The sequence below is a fragment of the Platalea leucorodia genome (assembly GCF_965183815.1).
Source record: "Platalea leucorodia genome assembly, chromosome: W".
In the NCBI taxonomy this organism is placed as follows: domain Eukaryota; kingdom Metazoa; phylum Chordata; class Aves; order Pelecaniformes; family Threskiornithidae; genus Platalea; species Platalea leucorodia.
In genome coordinates this window covers 45,998,313-46,016,641 of record NC_138859.1, presented here as the reverse complement: position 1 = coordinate 46,016,641, position 18,329 = coordinate 45,998,313, and the positions used below count along the sequence as shown (strand labels likewise).

Here is an 18,329-nt window from a genome sequence, read left to right as displayed (position 1 = left end):
AGCACAGCACATATTTCCAGCTCTAGGGCATTTGATGATACAGCATAAACTATTTATGAGATACCGAAGTATGTATATAATGTCACCATTAAGCTTAAAAAGAAACAAAACAGCCTTGCTTTGATAACTGATCTATAGTTATCCATGCATTGCAACATAGAATAGGGCCTCTGAAACATACACAAAGTACTAACCTGTATGCCAGTGTGTGTACAGGCTAGTTTAGTAAACTCTATGCATCTCCCATCATTCACATCCCACAGGCACATCTCCCTAAAATATAAAAGGCAGATTAAAACTACATGGAAAATATTTCAGTCTTCCAAGGGTTTAAAAACCATTTACACTGGGGGAATCTTAACCATTTGAACCATTTGTTAGTGACTATGTAAATTGCATTTAGATAAAGGAAACTCAAAAAATCAGCTTGAATTTCCAATCCTTCTATCTGAATCTACACCACCTCTCCTTCCCTACACAGATAAGGGGAACAAGCAAAATGTCAAGGTTCATCATAAACAACCAACGTTAAGTAAACACAAGCACAGAACTGAGAATTCCTCACTTCTCTCACAAATGTTTCAAGTCATTATACACTCCTACTGCATCCCCCGAGTCGTCCAAAGATTGGCTTGCCTTCTCCACATTTGTGAGGAAGAAAACGGCACTACAGAGCACAGAGCTGCGTCAGATGGCAGGGAACGCTGCGGGTTCTCTGCGGGCCCAGGCTGGTAAGGGGGGGAAGCATCACCTGCCACTCTTGGGCACTTCTAAGACCAAACTGAGAGCACTGAACAACAAATTAGAAACAGTACCAGTAGATACTTTTCTGACTTGTCTTATGAGCAAAGATTACAGTTCCCTTATGAATTCATAATAATTAGCAGCTATTTCCCCTATTTACAGTATTTTAAAAGAAAAAGAACTTTCAAAATTTTATATTAAAATTTAATCAGAACAGAATGTCAGCTGCTTTCTCACCTTTTTTCCCTTTACACCAGATATGTAATTCCACAATGAGAACATATTTTGGTTCTAAATCCAAAAGGAAAAGATTGCTCAGTACTGTAATCACTACAAGATGGAAATTCTAAGTTTTGGCACATTGTACTCTCAACTTCCAGGTTAAAACGTTGTTCGGTCATATTGTTCCCTGCCTTTTCCCGATAAAAAAATTATTTTATTTGGATACATAACAGACCTATACCTGGCCAGCTACATTTATATAGGCAGAGGTTAAGAAATTTCTTCCTCAACCAGAATTTGATCAACTCAGCCTCAGCCTGGAGGCCCACTTTTGGTAAACAGCCTTTTAAAAAACAAAGCAAATAAACAAACAAACAAAACCCAGACTCACAAACTTCTTTTTCCTTTCATAAGCTTGTTTTGCACGCCAGAAAAGTTTGTCATTCAAACGGTGAGTTCTGCACATGACTGAAAAAGCCCTCAAGAACAGACTGATGCTCCTGGAAGGAACACCTTTGCAAAGACTTCCAGGTCAAATATTTTGCCTAGTGAAAGACAACTGAGTTGGAAGGTTAACTTTTCAAAGCAAACTTTGAAAAGGTAAAGTGAAAGGCATACTTTAAGAACAAATTACACATGCATCCCACATTAAATCTAAGAGTGTTCAAAGCCTCCACTAGTTTAAGAAGGAATATTATGATGAGTAATGACAACTCCTTTCCAAAACAGTTTCTTTTATTCCAGAACAACAGTGTCCGCAAAGAGAGCTAATCCATTTTAAACCTATACCGCACCTCAATACATAGCGCTCCCGGTGCTGTGAAGACTCAAGAAAGAGATGCTAAAAGTCAGCAGCGTTACGAAATGGCCTGCCACAGGACAGAAGTGAAGGGCAACCCGTCTTGTTCAAGGCAAGTCCATGAAGACGATTCATTTATAACCGAAATGCTTGTACCTCCACTTTGAGACTCAGAAGCTATTCTAGACTCTCGATAGCAAGAGTAGTTACTTCAACTCCCTGAACCAAAACTAGGCTCATGTTTTGGGGGGAAAGAAGGCTCCTGCCTTCCAGAATGACTCTATCAGAAGAACAAGACCATGGCCCGTTTCCTAGAAACGGCTTGCTGGTAACGAGGACTCACTTTCTTATAGCCAGCCAGAGTAGGAGTGTAGGTACAAGGATACAGGGAACGCATCCTCCTCACTCGTGGGGGCTGGCCTGGGCTCTGAGGAGTTGCTGCCTGGCCTTGAAGAGCTCTTCAGAAAGCGCTGGAAGCTGTCTCGGCAGGGGCTCCCTGTCTCTGCAAGGCTGTTTAAGCTGGGCGCTCTTCCCTGTCCTGCCTGAGCTGCGCTGCCAGCCCGGCTGTGCTGACCCGGACTCCAGCTCCTGACGGCCGCTAACGCCCAGGGGCGTGGGGGGAAAAGCTCTGCATAACCGGAGGGGAACTGCAGGCAGAGGGCAAAAGCTACAGCCTGAAACCACAGCAGAACAAGTTATTTAGCCAGCTGAAAGTGCTCTCCCAGTAGAGGACAGCCTGTTACTAAAGATCCTGTACTCAGCCTGAGGCAGAGGATGGGAAGAAGAGGTGAGGGGGAAATAACGTGTGAGTTATGAACGATGAAACTAGTTAGCCCCAATGCTTTGACCTGTCATTTATCAAATTGTGTATCTTTTCAATAAATTAGCCCAAAATCTAGGCTAAAATGTGAGCGTACAAAGTATATCTTATTGAAAAGTTACAGAGTATGACTTTTTTTTGTCTTATAAATTACCTGACTGCAATCCCCATTAATGTCAATTGCATGAGAAATCCTTCCCCCTTCTGCCCTCCAAAAAGTTGCTCCGATTAGTAAATAAAACCTCTTAAAAAATAAAATGTATTTGCTGACATATTTTTTCTTAAGGATAAAAATAAAACTGCAACAGAAAGACAGATAAATTGTGTGACAGGTTTCCAAGTTTTAAAACATGTATTAGGCATCATTTCCTGCCAACAAGTTCCACTACAACTCAAGCTTGCTTTCGCTCAAGAAACGTATCTTTGATAAGCAGAGAAAAAGAAGCAAAACATGCACCTACTGTCAACCGAACTGACAAACTTGGACAAGTGAAAAGATGACAGAAAGCATATTAGTGCCTTGACTGAAGGCAACAACGTCACACATCTCCTCGTTCACCCAAACGTAAGTCACATCCAGCGCTCCACGTATTGTGTCACGCACAACTGTGCGGTGTCCTGCCACGACTCCCGCAGCAGAACAGAGAACAGAGGAAACCCTCCAGGACCTCGGGCGCTTCCCCGTGCTCCTCTCAGGCCATGAATCCAAAATTCACACCCCGCTCAGTATCTACAGTGCAGAAGTCCCATTATTTGGAATATCTATAGACATTAGATTAAGCAAAAAAAAAATACTGTGTACGTAAACAACCTGATCTCTCCTCTACCCTCAATTTCCATTATTTAACAGATCTGCATATTAATAAATCCTCAGGAAACTCACCCGCTTTCTGATGCACTCACTATATACTGCTTTTCACTGGAAGCAGAGGCCTTTGATAAACAAGTAATTGAGGCTGTATGACCAAACAACAGAGCTCTGGGATTAATCTAGAATCAGGGAAATAAAATGTGAAGTAAAAATAACATAGGCACTATTACTTAACCAGACTATACATACTCCAGATTTCCATTTTACGTATTATATAAATATATGTGTTAATATATATATACACACACACATATTTAATTAGCATCGAGACAGATATATAATCTTGAAAGAGTTTACACAGAATGCTGCTATAGCACATGAAAAAAGAGTTTCTACCTAATGCTGTAATGCAAATTTGTGAAAAAATGCATTTTGCATCAAACTCATGCTATCGATAATTTTAACTCATAGGCTGAATTTGGCCCACCTTGAATGAAAAAATTGTGTTCTACTGCAACAATAGTTTCCTCCCCGATCAAGTATAGGTCACAACCCTATATATTCATAAATAAGGTTATATAAAGCCCATATATAGATTAAAGATAAAAAAAGAAAACTGCCCTTTATTTGTCCTTTCTAGAAAGAGCTCGTCACTTTCTCCCGTTCTTTCTTTTTAAATATACCAGACGTGAACACAATTTATGGGGTAACTCACAGACATTGAGATTTTTAGGTATTCAGTATGAACTTTTCCTGAAGCATGCTGCTTTTTTACAAGAAAGGATTGTTTTGTTATTCCATTCCAAGAGTTTAAAACTCTTTGCACCAAGGCAAACTACAAGACCATATTCAAAATAGACGCTTGCAGATTTCAACTCTAGGGCAGCCACTGGCATAAAACAATTAATCATCAACCTTTCTCTCTCCTACTAGCCTTTTTCCTGTTTCTATTTTCATGGGGAAAAAAAACCGGTTGAATAAAATAATAACCTGAAAAAGTTCTCTAAGTACAGTCCTCCGATCACTGGAATATCTTTTCACAAAACAGTATTAAGCAGCTAAACTTGAAAGTAACAACTAGTTTAGAGCAGCTCCAGAAAAGAGGAAGTAATTACTTAAAAAACTCACTGCGGGAGCAGCAACAAAGTTCAAGAGCAAAACCGTCTCTTTCTAATCTGAATTATTCACTCCGGGAAGCATGTAGTGTCACATTCAGGCCTCATGAGAGGGAGGAAAAAAGGACAGGCGAACAGGGCGCAGAAAGAACTGAAGACCAGAATGGATACTATAATATCGAAGAATAAAATCACACTGGCAACAACGATACACACTTTAAACACAAAGAAAACTAAGATTATACAGACAGTCTTACCTCTAAATCCAAAGAGAGGTCCCAGAGACATATCTGCCCATCGTGGCATCCCGTGACGATCATTGACGCGTCCTCCATGAGCAGCAGGGTGGATATGCAGTGCGTGGGGGCTTTACGGCCCCACAGGACGATGGGCAGCACGAGGCTGTTTCCTGCCATTTTGCTTTCACGCCTGTCGATTTAATCAAGATAATAAACATTACATCTCAGCAGGTACGCCATTCCTGCACTTAGCACATTCTTGCCCTCACAAAAACTTAAAAAATTAGTCTGAAGTGACTTTATAAACATTTTATACAAAAGAAACATAGTCGCTATATATGCCATTCTTCAAATAAAATAGAGTACAATCACCTCTTCTCTCATCAGGGAATGTGTTCATCTCCGCATACGGATTAAATAACATTCTTTAAACAGTCACTCGAAAAAATACAGCGAACTGTGGTAGTATTATAACATCACAGTTTTGATTTCTTACACATTTTGCAAAAGATACTTTTCGAAGCGGCATTTCCCTACACGTATAGGTACCAAACAGCATTTCCCTGTGCACACAGGCACTTTTGCCAAAAATCATTCCTTTTACAACAATCTTGTAGCAACAAGTGCTTTAAGTCCCAGGGCTGCAGCAGCTATTATATGCCCGATAGTGGAGTTGATCGCCATTTGCAAATGCAACAACCTTTAATCAAAAATAGGCTCTGGAGCTTTCTACAGATGACTACGCGCTTTTCAAAAATACTGTTCTAACAGTGTCGCATTGACATAGCTTTTTCACATCTATATTTATGCTGGAACATCTAGTATCCTGCATTAGGTGAAATTAGAGGTGGAAAACATTTCCAAGGTTAATGCCATTCCTTAATTCATACTCTGACAGTTCATTCCCCCTCACGCACACAGCTTAAGATGCTAACTAACCAAATAAAAGCTAATTAAAAATAGAAATAGCCTAATTAAAAGATATATGTTAGTTTTGAACCTTTCCGTTTCTGGTTTCTAAGCCTTGGTGGTAAATGTTTTCAAAGTGTCACCTCCCTAATGTTGGTATAGAAGTAAAGGTGTACTTCTACAGCCTGCCCTCCACGGCAGGCAGAGCCGCACACAAGCGAAAGCTGCTTAGAGGGGGTGAGAAGGGAAAAGGAATTGGAACAGGCAATATCAAAAGATGCGGTATTAGGGGGAAAAATTCTTCCTAGCACTATCAACACTATTTAGAACTAAAGAAAGCCAGGAAAGGAATAAATACAGCAAGTGCAGCCCCCTTATCCTCCCTCCTTTCTCCAGCGCTGCCAACCACCGATCCCGGACCCCAAACCAGAACTGAAGGGATTCAGAGACCGAGACCTGACAAGTAGGCACTGACTTATTCCTGTGACCCCCTGCACTACAGCACTGCAGGACCCACGGCATCACCTGTTATTCAATAAAGGTTGCATTTTCATTTATTCTGCATAAATGCTGACAGTCTCATGTAATCCCGTCATTCTGATGCTGACGATTTTGTGACAAGTGCCCCCCCTTCTCCCCTCCCCGGTTTCCACAAGACCCCAGGCCCCAGCCCCGCCGACCCCGGCCGGCTTTAAGCTGCAGAGCGAACTGCTCGCCCGCGGACCAGCCTCGGCTCCCAGCGAGGGGGAAGCGCGGCACAGCACAACCGCGGGCAGCGAGCGTGCTGTTCTGTGGGCTGGCTACGCCGCTGACACCCGAGGCAAGAAAAAAAGCCCTGCAAGTAAAACTCAGGGGCACTGCAGCATGACTTCAGCCAAACCTGCTGACTCAGCAGATTTGACAAGTTTTGTGAAGTTCATCTGTGGTGCTAAAATGCCTTTTTTTCTTTTTTTTTTTTTTTAAGAGTCAATTTGTACTGAAATCCAAAGCAACAATCAATCGGCTAGCCACGCAAACAGAAGTGTTTTGAGGAACTACAGTAGCACTAGATGTGCTTATTTAATATCTGAAGGCAGATTTGATCACTGTGCTTTGCCATACAGACTGGGTTCTGGCCACTGTCCAAAAAGAAATAGATGCAATGCTATCTTCATGTCAACATTTAATACATTAAAATTTATTGACACAGATAACATGGAGAAATTTTTATCTGTCACAAAGCCCAAATTTTCTTGGTGACTGGGAAACAGCAAACGACAAAGGTGTTTGAATCATAACTTCAGAGAGAAAGAAAACACCGTGGAAACTCAAGTTGTAGTAATAAAAAACAGTTAGGAGGATTAGCGCAAGATTTAAACACCAAAACAAACCACTGTTTTTGTTAGCAACATTCGGAGCTTGCCAACCACTTAACTGTTTTTATAACGTAGGCTCCTTGAATCCCAGTTTGCTTGCAGTGAGCTGGCCGATGCGCTGCCAGTCCTGCGGCCGGGCCAGGGCCGACGCAGGCAGCAGCTCGGGGGGCTGCCGGCCTGCCCGCCCTGGGCCGGGAACACGGCAAAGTCCACGTGCGGGAACGGGAAACTGCAAATACCAGACTTTCTTTTGCTTTCCAGGTAACCGGCTGAGCTCGTCATTGGGTTGGCTATACTTTTTAGGTATATTCTGCATTTAATAAATAAAAATGCTGCAATTTAAGTTACATTTCAATTGTACTAACGATAAGTTTATGTAAGACATATGTAAGATCCATTCCAGTTACTATTACTGCCTGAGCAACAACTGAAAACGGTACATGTAACTATGAAGCAGATAAAAGATGTCAGAATGACTGACATTTTCTTATCGGTCTCTTATTCCGGATTCAAACAGCGCTGCAGGAGTTACTCTACTCTGCCGTGGTATGTTTGAATTATGGAAAGTTATTGCTTGGAGCGTTTTGTGATAAATGAAGAGGTGAAACGGTTGTGAGAAATAGATAAATAAACACTCCTATGTACTATCTTGTGGCAGTTTATGGTCTGAACTTACCGCAGCTCAAACCAGAGCAGAATTTCTGATTTAGAGAAGGAGTATAAACACATCAAACACAGACAGAATTCACTGAAGAAATATTTTAAAATGCATGTTTTCCTGTCTTTCTATAGATACCATACACATTCTTCTTGCTTGACCAATCCAGCAACGTTTGCATCTGTTCACAGATATGTAAACCTATTTTACAGCACTTCAGAAGAGGGGAAAAAAATTCTGAGTTACGAGAGGAAAAACAAAGGCCATCCTGAATCTAAGTCAGGTTCGCTGCAACTCCACTTCCCAGAGAGGAACTGGGGTTGTCACGGCGGGGAACATTCCCCATGATACTCTGACCAGACAACAGCGATGGTTAGAAGGAAGGAACCAGCAAACTGGTGGAGCCATGCCGACCCGCTGCCCGGCTACTGCCACACACCACACCGCAAAACAATCCCGCCGGCCCTTTCTTCAAAGGAAGCACAACGAGCTTCAGATTTCCATGGAAGCTGTGGGAATTTAAGTCAATAATCTTCAGTTCCACTGAAAACTATCGTGCAAAGCCTAGTGTCTCCCCTTTGAGACAAACTCGGAGTGGATATAAAGAGAGGCAGCCGCAGAGATCTGGCTTGCACCAACGACGAACTTGACCGTTGGATCTTACGTTACCCTGGCCATTCCCAGTGGTGACTCCCACGCTTAAACAAGTGCTTTCTGCATCAGAGACCTTTATTTCAAAACATTGTTTACTATGCTACATGGAGTTCAACATAAATTAACATCATCTCTCATCTACATAAAAATTACAGTGCAATTTCTTCAAGAAAGTAGGTTTTTTTATTAATTTTGACAAACGCTGCCTATACTCCTAGAGCAAACAAGCTCTGCAGCCAGAGAAATTGAACGTGATAATGTACATGGAAAAATGGGGGAAGGGAAGACAGCAAGAGGAGAAGCATGAATAGCTAAGTATTACAAACTGTAAAACAGCTTACAGGGCCAGCTGGCCGTACCAAGCCTCAAACTCCTGAAAAGCGAGAGATGCATCACGGTTTTTCACAAAATCCATATCATAAAACCAGTAATACCACTTACTACAAAGTGCCATTTTATGCCAACTCATTTCTTGCATCCCATTGGACTACCTTTATTAAGAACTATTTATTTTATTAAGAGCTATTATTCAATAAACAAATATAAATAAATACCAACAATCAAGCATTTAATCTATCACAACATGCTACAAGCTACACTGAAACTAGTAGTTGTAAACCATGCCTGTAAATGTAATTGTTAATTGTTATGCAATGCTGGATCAATTGTTCTGTCTGATCACAATACAGAACCATAAAATCATTAAAAAATTTTAAAGAATACGGTGACCGTACTAAAGAGCTACGATTCTAAAAATACCCGATTTACACGGAAATAATCATAAAAATATAGTGAAAAACAGATAAAGTGTCCACATGCAATACAAAAAAGGCAAAGAACAACAAAAATCGCCAAAACCAAACAAAAATACCCATTCAACTCTTTTACCACCCAATTTTTGTAAGAAAATAAAACAAAGGACAGATTGGAAAAGGTGGGGAGAGATGGAAATTTCTTTGCTTTATATATATACTAAAGCACTTGATACCAATCAAGGTACAACGTTCTTTACAAAGTGTTCTTCCCTCGCTACCTGCAAAAATCTCCCTTCAGCAGCTCCGCTGCTGTGGGCTACAAATGCAAAGCGGTGCCCAGATTAATCCCGAAAGACGCCACAGCTGCAGCCCCGCAGCTAACACGCACAGAGCACCCCTCTCGCCCCTGACTAGAAGACACACTGGTCTAGCAGTGATCTCAAAAGTATGTGTTTGACCACACTTCCTCCGAGGTTTTTTTTTTTTTTTGATGACAGTAAATGATAGTTTATCATCAGTGTAATCTATGGACTAAATTTTAATGGTTAATAAAGCAATCCAATCAATAATTTCAGAGCTGAAAAATCTAGGAGTAAAAATGCTGATAAGCACCATAAAAATCTCTTCTCCTTCCTTTCATCTCCTGTTGCTCACAGTTCAGGGACCAAGTCGCAGTATTTACATGTCACTTGATTGTTTCAGTGATGCAAACGGCTGCACTTTTGAATAAATATAGAAGCTCCCCTACCAGGGCACAAAATTGTTCCTTGAAATTTTGCAGTCAGTTTAATGCTTCTCCAAACTACTTATAAAAACTTTAAAATCGACAATGCTATAAATACATACTTAAACTGAATTTTCAAAGGGAACGTAGAGGATATTACAACATACAAAAGTAGTAGCACATATAAGTAACCTAAAGGATTTTATATTTTCCATGCAGAAAAATGTGAGAGAAAGCACTGAAAACGTTAACAGCAAAATACTTTCTAAAGGCATACAGATATTCACATTTCAAAACTTTTATCTAAGAGAAACAGAATTTTTAGAATATTTAATATCAACCCTTGGGAGAGAGAGCAAAAAAGAAAAACTACCTCTTTCCTTCTAGTTTTTTATTATGGTACCGCAATGCCTTCATTAAAAACTTCATTTTCAGGTAATACCACAAGCTCATTTTAACAGCTGAAGAATTCAGGCTACAAAGAACAACCCTTCTCTATCATTGGCAAACACTGAATACATCCCCTGCAAAAACCAAAACTCACTTATTGTCTGTAAACAATCAATAATTTTTTTACATCAATGATGACAAACTACAGCAGCAAATAAGCACTGTCCCATTGACAAATGGTGGGAAAGTACGCAGTAAATCATTACAAATGAAGCCCCATGTTTTAGTTATTTGTACCTCTCTAGAATAAACTATTTTTGCAGAAAAGGGAACTGGAACTTTGAACTGGAAAATGGAGACATCAGAAATAGAGTTCTTCCTGCTTAACGTCCCTCTGTCTTCACTGGGATTGTTAAGTTTTTCTCTATCACTTTCACAGGTGCCAGAATCCATTTTCTTCCTCCAAACACCCAATAAAAGAATGAGTTTGTGTTACTGCAGGTACGTAGGAGTGCGTGTGTGTGTATATATATATATATACAAAGGCATACTTGTATTTATTTTGCTTCACTTTCCAATTACCTCTCTCAAAGAGACAACAGATACACAGATGCAGGGATGTGGGAAACAACCTTCCTGAAAAGACCTGACAGAAGCAGAGGCTCTCTTTTTCGTTCTCTGCCCCACAACAATGGACCTTTTCTCTCCCTCATATTTGCTTTTTCGTAAGGTGAGAGTTGCAACGTAAATCACAGCATTACTATCTTTTGCAGCGCCTTAGGAAGTTATTTCCGCTCACTTCTTCAGAATCACAAAGGCCCTCTTCTTCAGTCCCTTTCCACAGCCCTGAGAGGTGCCCCTGAGTATTCCAAACCCATACAGCCTCCCATATCGCCTCTACATAACGCTGGCTCTTCCGCTCCTCGCCTACGGCAGAGAACCGCCACTCGCACCCGTAAGCCGCCAGCCCTTTGAGGACGTACCAGAATGGTCCAGACCAGCGGAGCATGTTTCGCCAGACACGACGACTGGAAAAATATAAAATAAAGATGTGTTTCCTTATTTCATTCAAACTGAAGTATCCTAGATCTCCATTTTTCTGCAGCTGTATCTTTACCTAACTGCGGGCACGAAGGCCGAGCCACCCCGACAGCCCTCCACCAGATCACTCCCAACACGTCAACGTCCTCCTCGCAGCGGGGAGCCCCCGACCGCACGCAGTGCTGCCCTGCAGCCTCCTAAGCCTTCCTCTCCGTTCGGCGCTTCCCTTTCTCGACCTGCTGCCTGCCGTCTTGCTCGTGCAGTCCAGCACCCGACTCTTAGCCACACGGAGACACAGCTTCTGATCTACCGGGGTGCCCAGCTCCTTTTCTGCCCAGCTGCTGCCCAGCCCGTCGTCCCCCAGCCTGCGTGCCATTTCAGATGCAGGACTTTCCGTGGTCACCGGGAACTTCCCCGCCGTCACCGTGGCCTCCCAAGGATAGGTAGCAGCCTCCCAACCACATTAGCCACTGTCTGGTCCTATGTATTTTTATTTTCCCTGTAAAAACCAAGGCAAAAATGGCACTGAGTACCTCAGCCTTTTTCACGCTTTTGTTACTAGGTCCACTAGATCGTCAAAATATAATCCAGTTAGAGTTATATACACGTACGTCTCAGTTATGTCCTTTGTATTTAAAGGGAGAGTGATTCTTTAGATTAGCAAATGATCCAAAAAAACTAAAAATAATACGCTAGTCTGGTAGAATAGTCAAGTGACTCTTTCAACTGCACTGCTTAGAGGCTGGTATTTAGGCAAATTTCATAATCTGGGATAAATTCCTATTTGAGCAAACCTATTAAACTGATTCCTTAAGTACAACGTATTAAATACTGAATCAAGGACTCACATAAACATCTTTATCAAGCCATCGTCCTCTAAACACTAACTAGCAGTTTCAGGACCAGTAAGGTATGGTAAACTATTCACAGCTAACTTACTGAACCAAATTACAATCAGAAAACATAAGAATAATTTCAAATCGAAGTCTGATGATGAAGGTACAAGGCAGATTCATAGAAAATCTTAAAGTTCAAGTTAATAATAGCTTATTGTTCAATATAATCAGGGAAACGTCCAGGTAGGAGAGCCACGGGTATAAAGACAAAGGTCAGATGCACGGTCAGAGAGCCGTATAATCACTGTTTCTGTAACAGATTAAAGGTAGAGTCATGTAATTTTTCTGGTCCTCTGCCTCATCTGTCATATAAAATAAACCTAATATGCAGCAAATCAGAATAACACCTAAACAGAAACATTCTGCATACAAACCACGGCAGGACTCAAAGTCTTTATCATACGGGTTATTACCTTCTGCCACAACTCACACTTGGAAACTAATTCCAGTATTTTAAAAAATGATTAGCATTCCTGTCCGTCCAGTTTTTGCGTATACTTTTATCTTTCCAAGTGACAGCAACAGACAGGAAAAAAAATCCACAAGCCTTCCTCCACCTGCATACAAACTGTTCCCGAAACAGGAACATTTTATTTGCCATTTCCTCAAGTTTTCCCACAGCTTTCAGTCATGATGGGAAGCCACGAGACCTCATTAAACCTTGTAAACCTCAAGTTATTTACCCTGAAAGAGCATCCATAATAAGGATTTTTACAGACAGAAAAAGCACCCAAACAAAATTAATTTATGGTAGGAAGCCCAGGAGTGAGAGCGACTTTTCCCCGCTGCATTGCCTTGGGACAAGAAAACCAGTTTCCTTTCACGCCTGTCAGTAGCAAGTGGATATAATTCTCTAGCTGGTAGCATTTCCAGGCACTGCGTGTGGAGAAACAGTTGTGGCCAGCACAGCATCCGACACATACGTACATTTCCTTGCCCTCATATATTCCAGTAGGTAGATATATGAGGAAAGGCTTAAGAAGAAGCGGGGCTAACGATGCTGCAGACTGCACGAGTAGAGAACAAAGCTAAAGGAGAGGAGGGAAGAACCGAACACGGGATTGGAGACGTCTCCAGGTGAGATCAACGTCGTCCTTCAGTACAACTAAACACGCTGCCCAACTCATTTCATCTGCTGAGGACTTTCGAAGCACAGACGAGGCAGACAGAAGCACGCAAATTCTTCACCCTCTTACAACAGTTAGCACACGTAACTTAAAAACACCGGTAATATTCCTACAACAACAAAACCAGGGGAGTAACTCCTGTTCTGTCACCAAAAAGAAACCTGGTTTAGGTTTAGTCTGTGTGCGTGTGAACACTAAGCAACCATCGCGTTGCTCATCTGCTACGTGTGACCCCACTGGAATTCGCAGTGACCTGGGCACTTTCGGAAGCGCTGCACGCCTAAGTGCTACAGACTGCTCTGGTCTGGAGCAAATCGCAGCGGTACCTCCCAACCAGAGAGCGTCAGCTGCACATAAACCCCGCCAGATTTGCAGAATACTTCCGTATATCCCATTCCAGCACTGTGGCACGACACTGCCCCGACTGAGCTCAGCGAGCCCCGTGCCGCGCTCGAGCCCGTTTCCTCGGGGAGATGGATCCAGGTACGCCAGCGCACGGGCAGGGTACGAGGCAGGCCAGGAGAAAGGAACACTTCTTTGGGGAAAGAAGTAAAAAGATAAATAAATCTACCTTTGTCTTAACAGAGTACAGCAAAACCCAAGAAGAGCTCTTTCCAAACACATTTATTTCAATTAAAGCACGTGCATATAAAGAATTAATCTTAGGATATGTGTGGACACTAAAAGAATCTGCCAAAAAAATGCATCTATGAATTGACTGTTTCTTTATCATATATGCTCTCAGTATGTAAGAGCTCCAAAATGAACCATTAAAGGCTGCCAAATGAACATCTGCTTTTAAATAAATGTAACCGTGCTTATGTTCAAACAAAGCAATTCAGAAAGGTTAAGAATAAATCATTCCTTTCCCTATCAATGTTTACCACACGTTAATGCCATTTTTCTGTATTTTCAGCAGAATTTAAATTACGTTATTATTCAGATTTGCCACCAGTAAGTACAGAGATGGCTGCCATCCATGACATCAGGACAAACCTTCTAAGTGGATTGCATATTTTCAAATGAACAGCAATTTTTATGCCTAATATTTTTCATGCATACAGAATCTCTCATTCAAAAAGACATTAGTTAAGCATTGTAACACCCCTCCTAAAACCATTTACATAAAGACAATCATACATTTATGGTAAAGGCTCATTTCTGTAACATCATGGCTTCCATCTGAATAATCCAATGCATTGTATAAAAATCTGGTGATTTTAAATTTAATTACAAATGACCTTTTCCATTTAATACTTGGGGATGGATAAAAAGGATTAATGAGGTAGGGAGAAGAAAATGAAGTACTTTACCCAGAGTAGCAGAAATCTTTCACTATCAGAACCCACATATTTAGACAACGGCACCTTTCTTTAAATAGATGGTGAAGAAATAAACAATTCTGTTATTAAATACAAATGGTCAGTAAAGTTTGCTACGTCAATTAAATTCCGCTTGTTTCTGAAGATTTGTCAGTAATTTTCAGAGTCTTTTGGAATTAGTTTTGACTCACTACAAAGGGACCAAATGCAAAATATTTTTGCCTTCTTAAGCTGTCATTAACCTAACAAAAGGAGGTTGAATCGCAGAACAGCCGAGGCTGGCAGCCACCTCAGGAGATCCTACCCTCCAGCCCCTGCAAAAGCCGGGTCAGCTACAGCAGGCTGCCCCGGCCCGCGTCCAGTCGAGTTCTGGATACCTCCAAGGACGGAGACTCCGCCACCTCGCCCTGTGCGACCCATCCCAGTGCTCGATTACCCTCCAGCTGCACTTCACGCTGCCAACCGCAACCCTTTGAGCCCGACCATTCCGTGGGTTTTCAATCCACTTTGCCGTCCACTTATCCAGACCCATACGTCATCAGCTCGTCTGCAAGGATCTTAGGGGAAACGGTGTTGAAGCCTCACGACAGTCAAGATAAACAACACTCGCTGCTCTCCCTCATCCACCCAGCCAGTCATCTCCTCGTGGGAGGCTATCAGGTTGGTTACGCACAACTTGCCCTTTGTAAACCCATGCCAACAGAGAAGCCTGAGAAAGCTTTTAAAAAGGTAATACTTCTTCAGCAAATAAATCCCCGATTTTTTTTTTTTCTCAGCTAAAAGAAATTTTGGACCATATCTGCAGGACACAAAATGCTATAAAACAATCTATCAGGTCAGGTCTTGCACTTTGACACGTGTAGCAAATCATTATCATTTCAGCTTGCATCTGATAACCACTGAATACAAAACTTAGAGAACGATAGCTGTACCTTTATACTTTATCCAATTAACAGCACACCTTTCTGATTTGCAACTACAAAAAGATTATTGCCACGACGTTTAAAAAGAAGTATTTAAAAGAAATGTAATTTTTCACTAAGAGAGTATTACAAGTAAACAGGTGAAGAATGCAATCGTTAGCTGTACAATCAAGAAACAATTTGTTCATGATGACAGCAAAGTCAGGAAACTGGCTTAGCAAAAAGATAAGTAAACCAGGAGTTGTAATGCCACCCCATGCACACGGACATGCGTGCACACCCAAACACACACACACAGTGGGACAGCAGCTGGGAGTAGATGGCAACTACATTCATTTTGATACTCAACCTTACTTGTTTCAATACACACAAAAAAGCCCCCAACAGCTATCAAGGAGAACTGACGTATCCCTACGTAACTCAGCGGTGCAAGGACCTTTCAAAGGCCCCGGTTTCGTAAACACAGCACACTTAATTTTACTCCTATGAATATTCACACCGGCCTCACTAACCCTACTCATCAAAACAGAACTAAGTGTATCTGCAGGAGGGAAGTAACCTACTATTTTGAACTTGGTCAAAACTGTTAGGCTACATTGAAGTTTATGTGAAGTGAAAAGGTGATTTCAATCCAGGTAACAATGATTAACAAACCAGGCCGTCATTCTCATGGTGCTGATCAAGGATAAAGAAATTAATGGCACCTGGCCTTCTTTTATCCCCAGGTACTTTGTTCATTCAAAATTCATCACCTCAAGTCGTCTTTGCTTTTTCCCTTAAATCAGGAGCTTCCCCATAACATCGTGCAACCGGTACCTCTACGTCCCCCTAAGTCAATTTATCTGTAATAGTTATCTCCAAACTGCAATGCTACATCATATAACACATCTGTGTTTCAAGCACCCTGAGACAATACTTGTCACAGGGCTCTATGTCTTGAATTGGCCACAACATGTTACAATAATCTAAACAAAAGGATCGTGTTACTGTCCAACATTCCCAATACACTCAAGAACAAAAATAAATTCAAGAAATACAAACTTGTGTTCCAAAGTAGAAATTGAAAAGTAACTAGTTAAGACACAAGCTCTTCCTTAATTTTTAGGTGGCAATAACAACTGTGACAATCCAATCAAAGATAATTGCTTGCCCCTTGCCCCAGCTGAGTAAATTACTACAAAAGTCTGATTTAAAAGTATTTAACAATGTGAAGGTAAGATTGGTTATCCCCCCAAAAACCCACCACTCCCTGTATATGTAGAAGGTTATGAGAAAGAAAAGGAAATAGTAATTTGGGACTCTTAAATGCTTCATTATAGTTAACAGATACCTTTGAAAGCCATCTGCAGGTTTTTCTGGCACTCAATTTGATGACACATTAAATCCGCATATATTTTTCCTGTTAAAACTGTCATAATCACATGAAGGACAGTTATCCAAAGCAGTTGCAAAGTAAACTCTAAATCATATCCCTAGCTGCCAATAATATCACATGGCTGTCACTGGAAAAGGAAATAGATTAGAGAGGCCGCAACGTAAGGAAATTTGGCATTAAAAGAAATTCAGGTTCCTATAAAGGAATATTTCCCTGATATTTCCGTGTGAAGAGCCACTCCTCAGATAACTTTCCATTAACAGAGGAAGAGCTCTCCATCCCGTTAGTGGTCGCCTACCACCGACTCCCGTACCACATCCAAGCCGTCGCAGAGAAGCGCAAGCCCGCGGCGCTTACCGGAGGGGGGTGCATTCTGGGCTGAAACTCGTGGAAGGAGCAAGCCCGAGGCCCGCAGGCGTCACGGTGGGGGCCGGCACCCGGCCCCGCCGCGCAGGCGGAGCCCCCCGAGCCTGCTGCCGCTGCGGCGGGGAGGGCCGGGGCTGCGGGCCGGGGCGCGGGGGCTCGCACTGCGCGGCTCCCGCCACCGCCGCCCCTCTCCGCGCCGTGACCGACCCCTTCTCCCCACGCACCGACCCCCTGTGCCGCCCCCCGGCGGGGTCAGGCCAGGCCGAGCCCTGCGGCCGGGCCCGCCGCCGCCTCAGCGGGCGGGGGCCGGGAGCCCGCAGGCCGCCGCGGGGCCGCCACCTGCCGCCGCCCCCCGGGGGCGGAGGCCGCCCTCGCCCCCAGGCGGGTGCCGGTGCCGCCGCCCCCTCCCGCACACCATGGCGGCGGCGGGTGCCCCCCGCCCGAAGGCTGCCGGCAGCCGGCGGGCACTCACCTGTCCCCGCCGGGGCGGTGGGGAGGGTCGCCGGGCCCCGCCGCGGTCCCTCGCCCGCGCCCGGTGCGGCGCTCAGCTGACACCGCCGGCTGCCGTGACTCCTACTGCCGCTGTCGCAAAGCCCCCGGCCGTCGTGACTGACGGCAGGCAGCGGCAGCCGGCGTCGCCATGGAAACGGGGCGGCGGGGCGTGCCCGGGAGGGCCGCGGCCGGGGCCTGCGGCCGGTGGCGGGGCCGGGGCGGCGGAGGGGCCGCGGGCTCTGCCCGGCCCCGGCCCGCGGCCGGCTGAGGGAAGGGCGGCCCCTCGGGGAGCCGCGGGGGCGGCCCGGGGTTAGCGGTCACGGAGGGGCTGGGCGCGGGGCGGGAGCGGGAGCGGGGGGGGGCGAGGCCGCCGCGCTCGGCCGCCGGCTCCAGGTGGAGTTTATGCAGAGGCACGTGCGGGCGAGTAAAGCGCGTCGATACGTCGTCAGCGATGACGTTGCAAAACCGGGCAGAGAACGTTCTGGGTTCAATTTTTACCTTGTTTCTCCCGGAACACGGTTGATACGGACGCTTCGCGGATCTCGCGCTCTCTGTTTCCCCTCCCCGCGTCTGGGCGTTTGTGCCTCCTAAT

The 18,329-nt window shown here is 43.6% G+C and overlaps 1 protein-coding gene across 7 annotated transcripts in view; it reads right to left on the bottom strand.

The window, feature by feature from the left end:
- LOC309601823 (WD repeat-containing protein 7) overlaps positions 1 to 18,329 on the bottom strand; it is a 147,603-nt gene that overhangs the window by 127,952 nt on the left and 1,322 nt on the right. For 3 of the 7 annotated variants that reach the window (XR_014230586.1, XM_082334988.1, XM_082334992.1), the window contains exons 1-4: positions 18,236 to 18,314; positions 4,769 to 4,940; positions 3,469 to 3,575; positions 195 to 273 (exon numbers count right to left, since the gene is read on the bottom strand). Coding sequence is in view for 6 of the 7 variants with exons in the window: in XM_082334988.1 (XP_082191114.1) it covers positions 195 to 273; positions 3,469 to 3,575; positions 4,769 to 4,927 (345 nt within the window). In the remaining variant the exon portion in view is untranslated. Of the gene's footprint in view, positions 1 to 194; positions 274 to 3,468; positions 3,576 to 4,768; positions 4,941 to 17,236; positions 17,302 to 17,717; positions 17,884 to 18,235; positions 18,315 to 18,329 lie in introns of those variants that run through there. The other 4 variants (XM_082334989.1, XM_082334991.1, XM_082334990.1 and 1 more) reach the window with 4 other exon arrangements.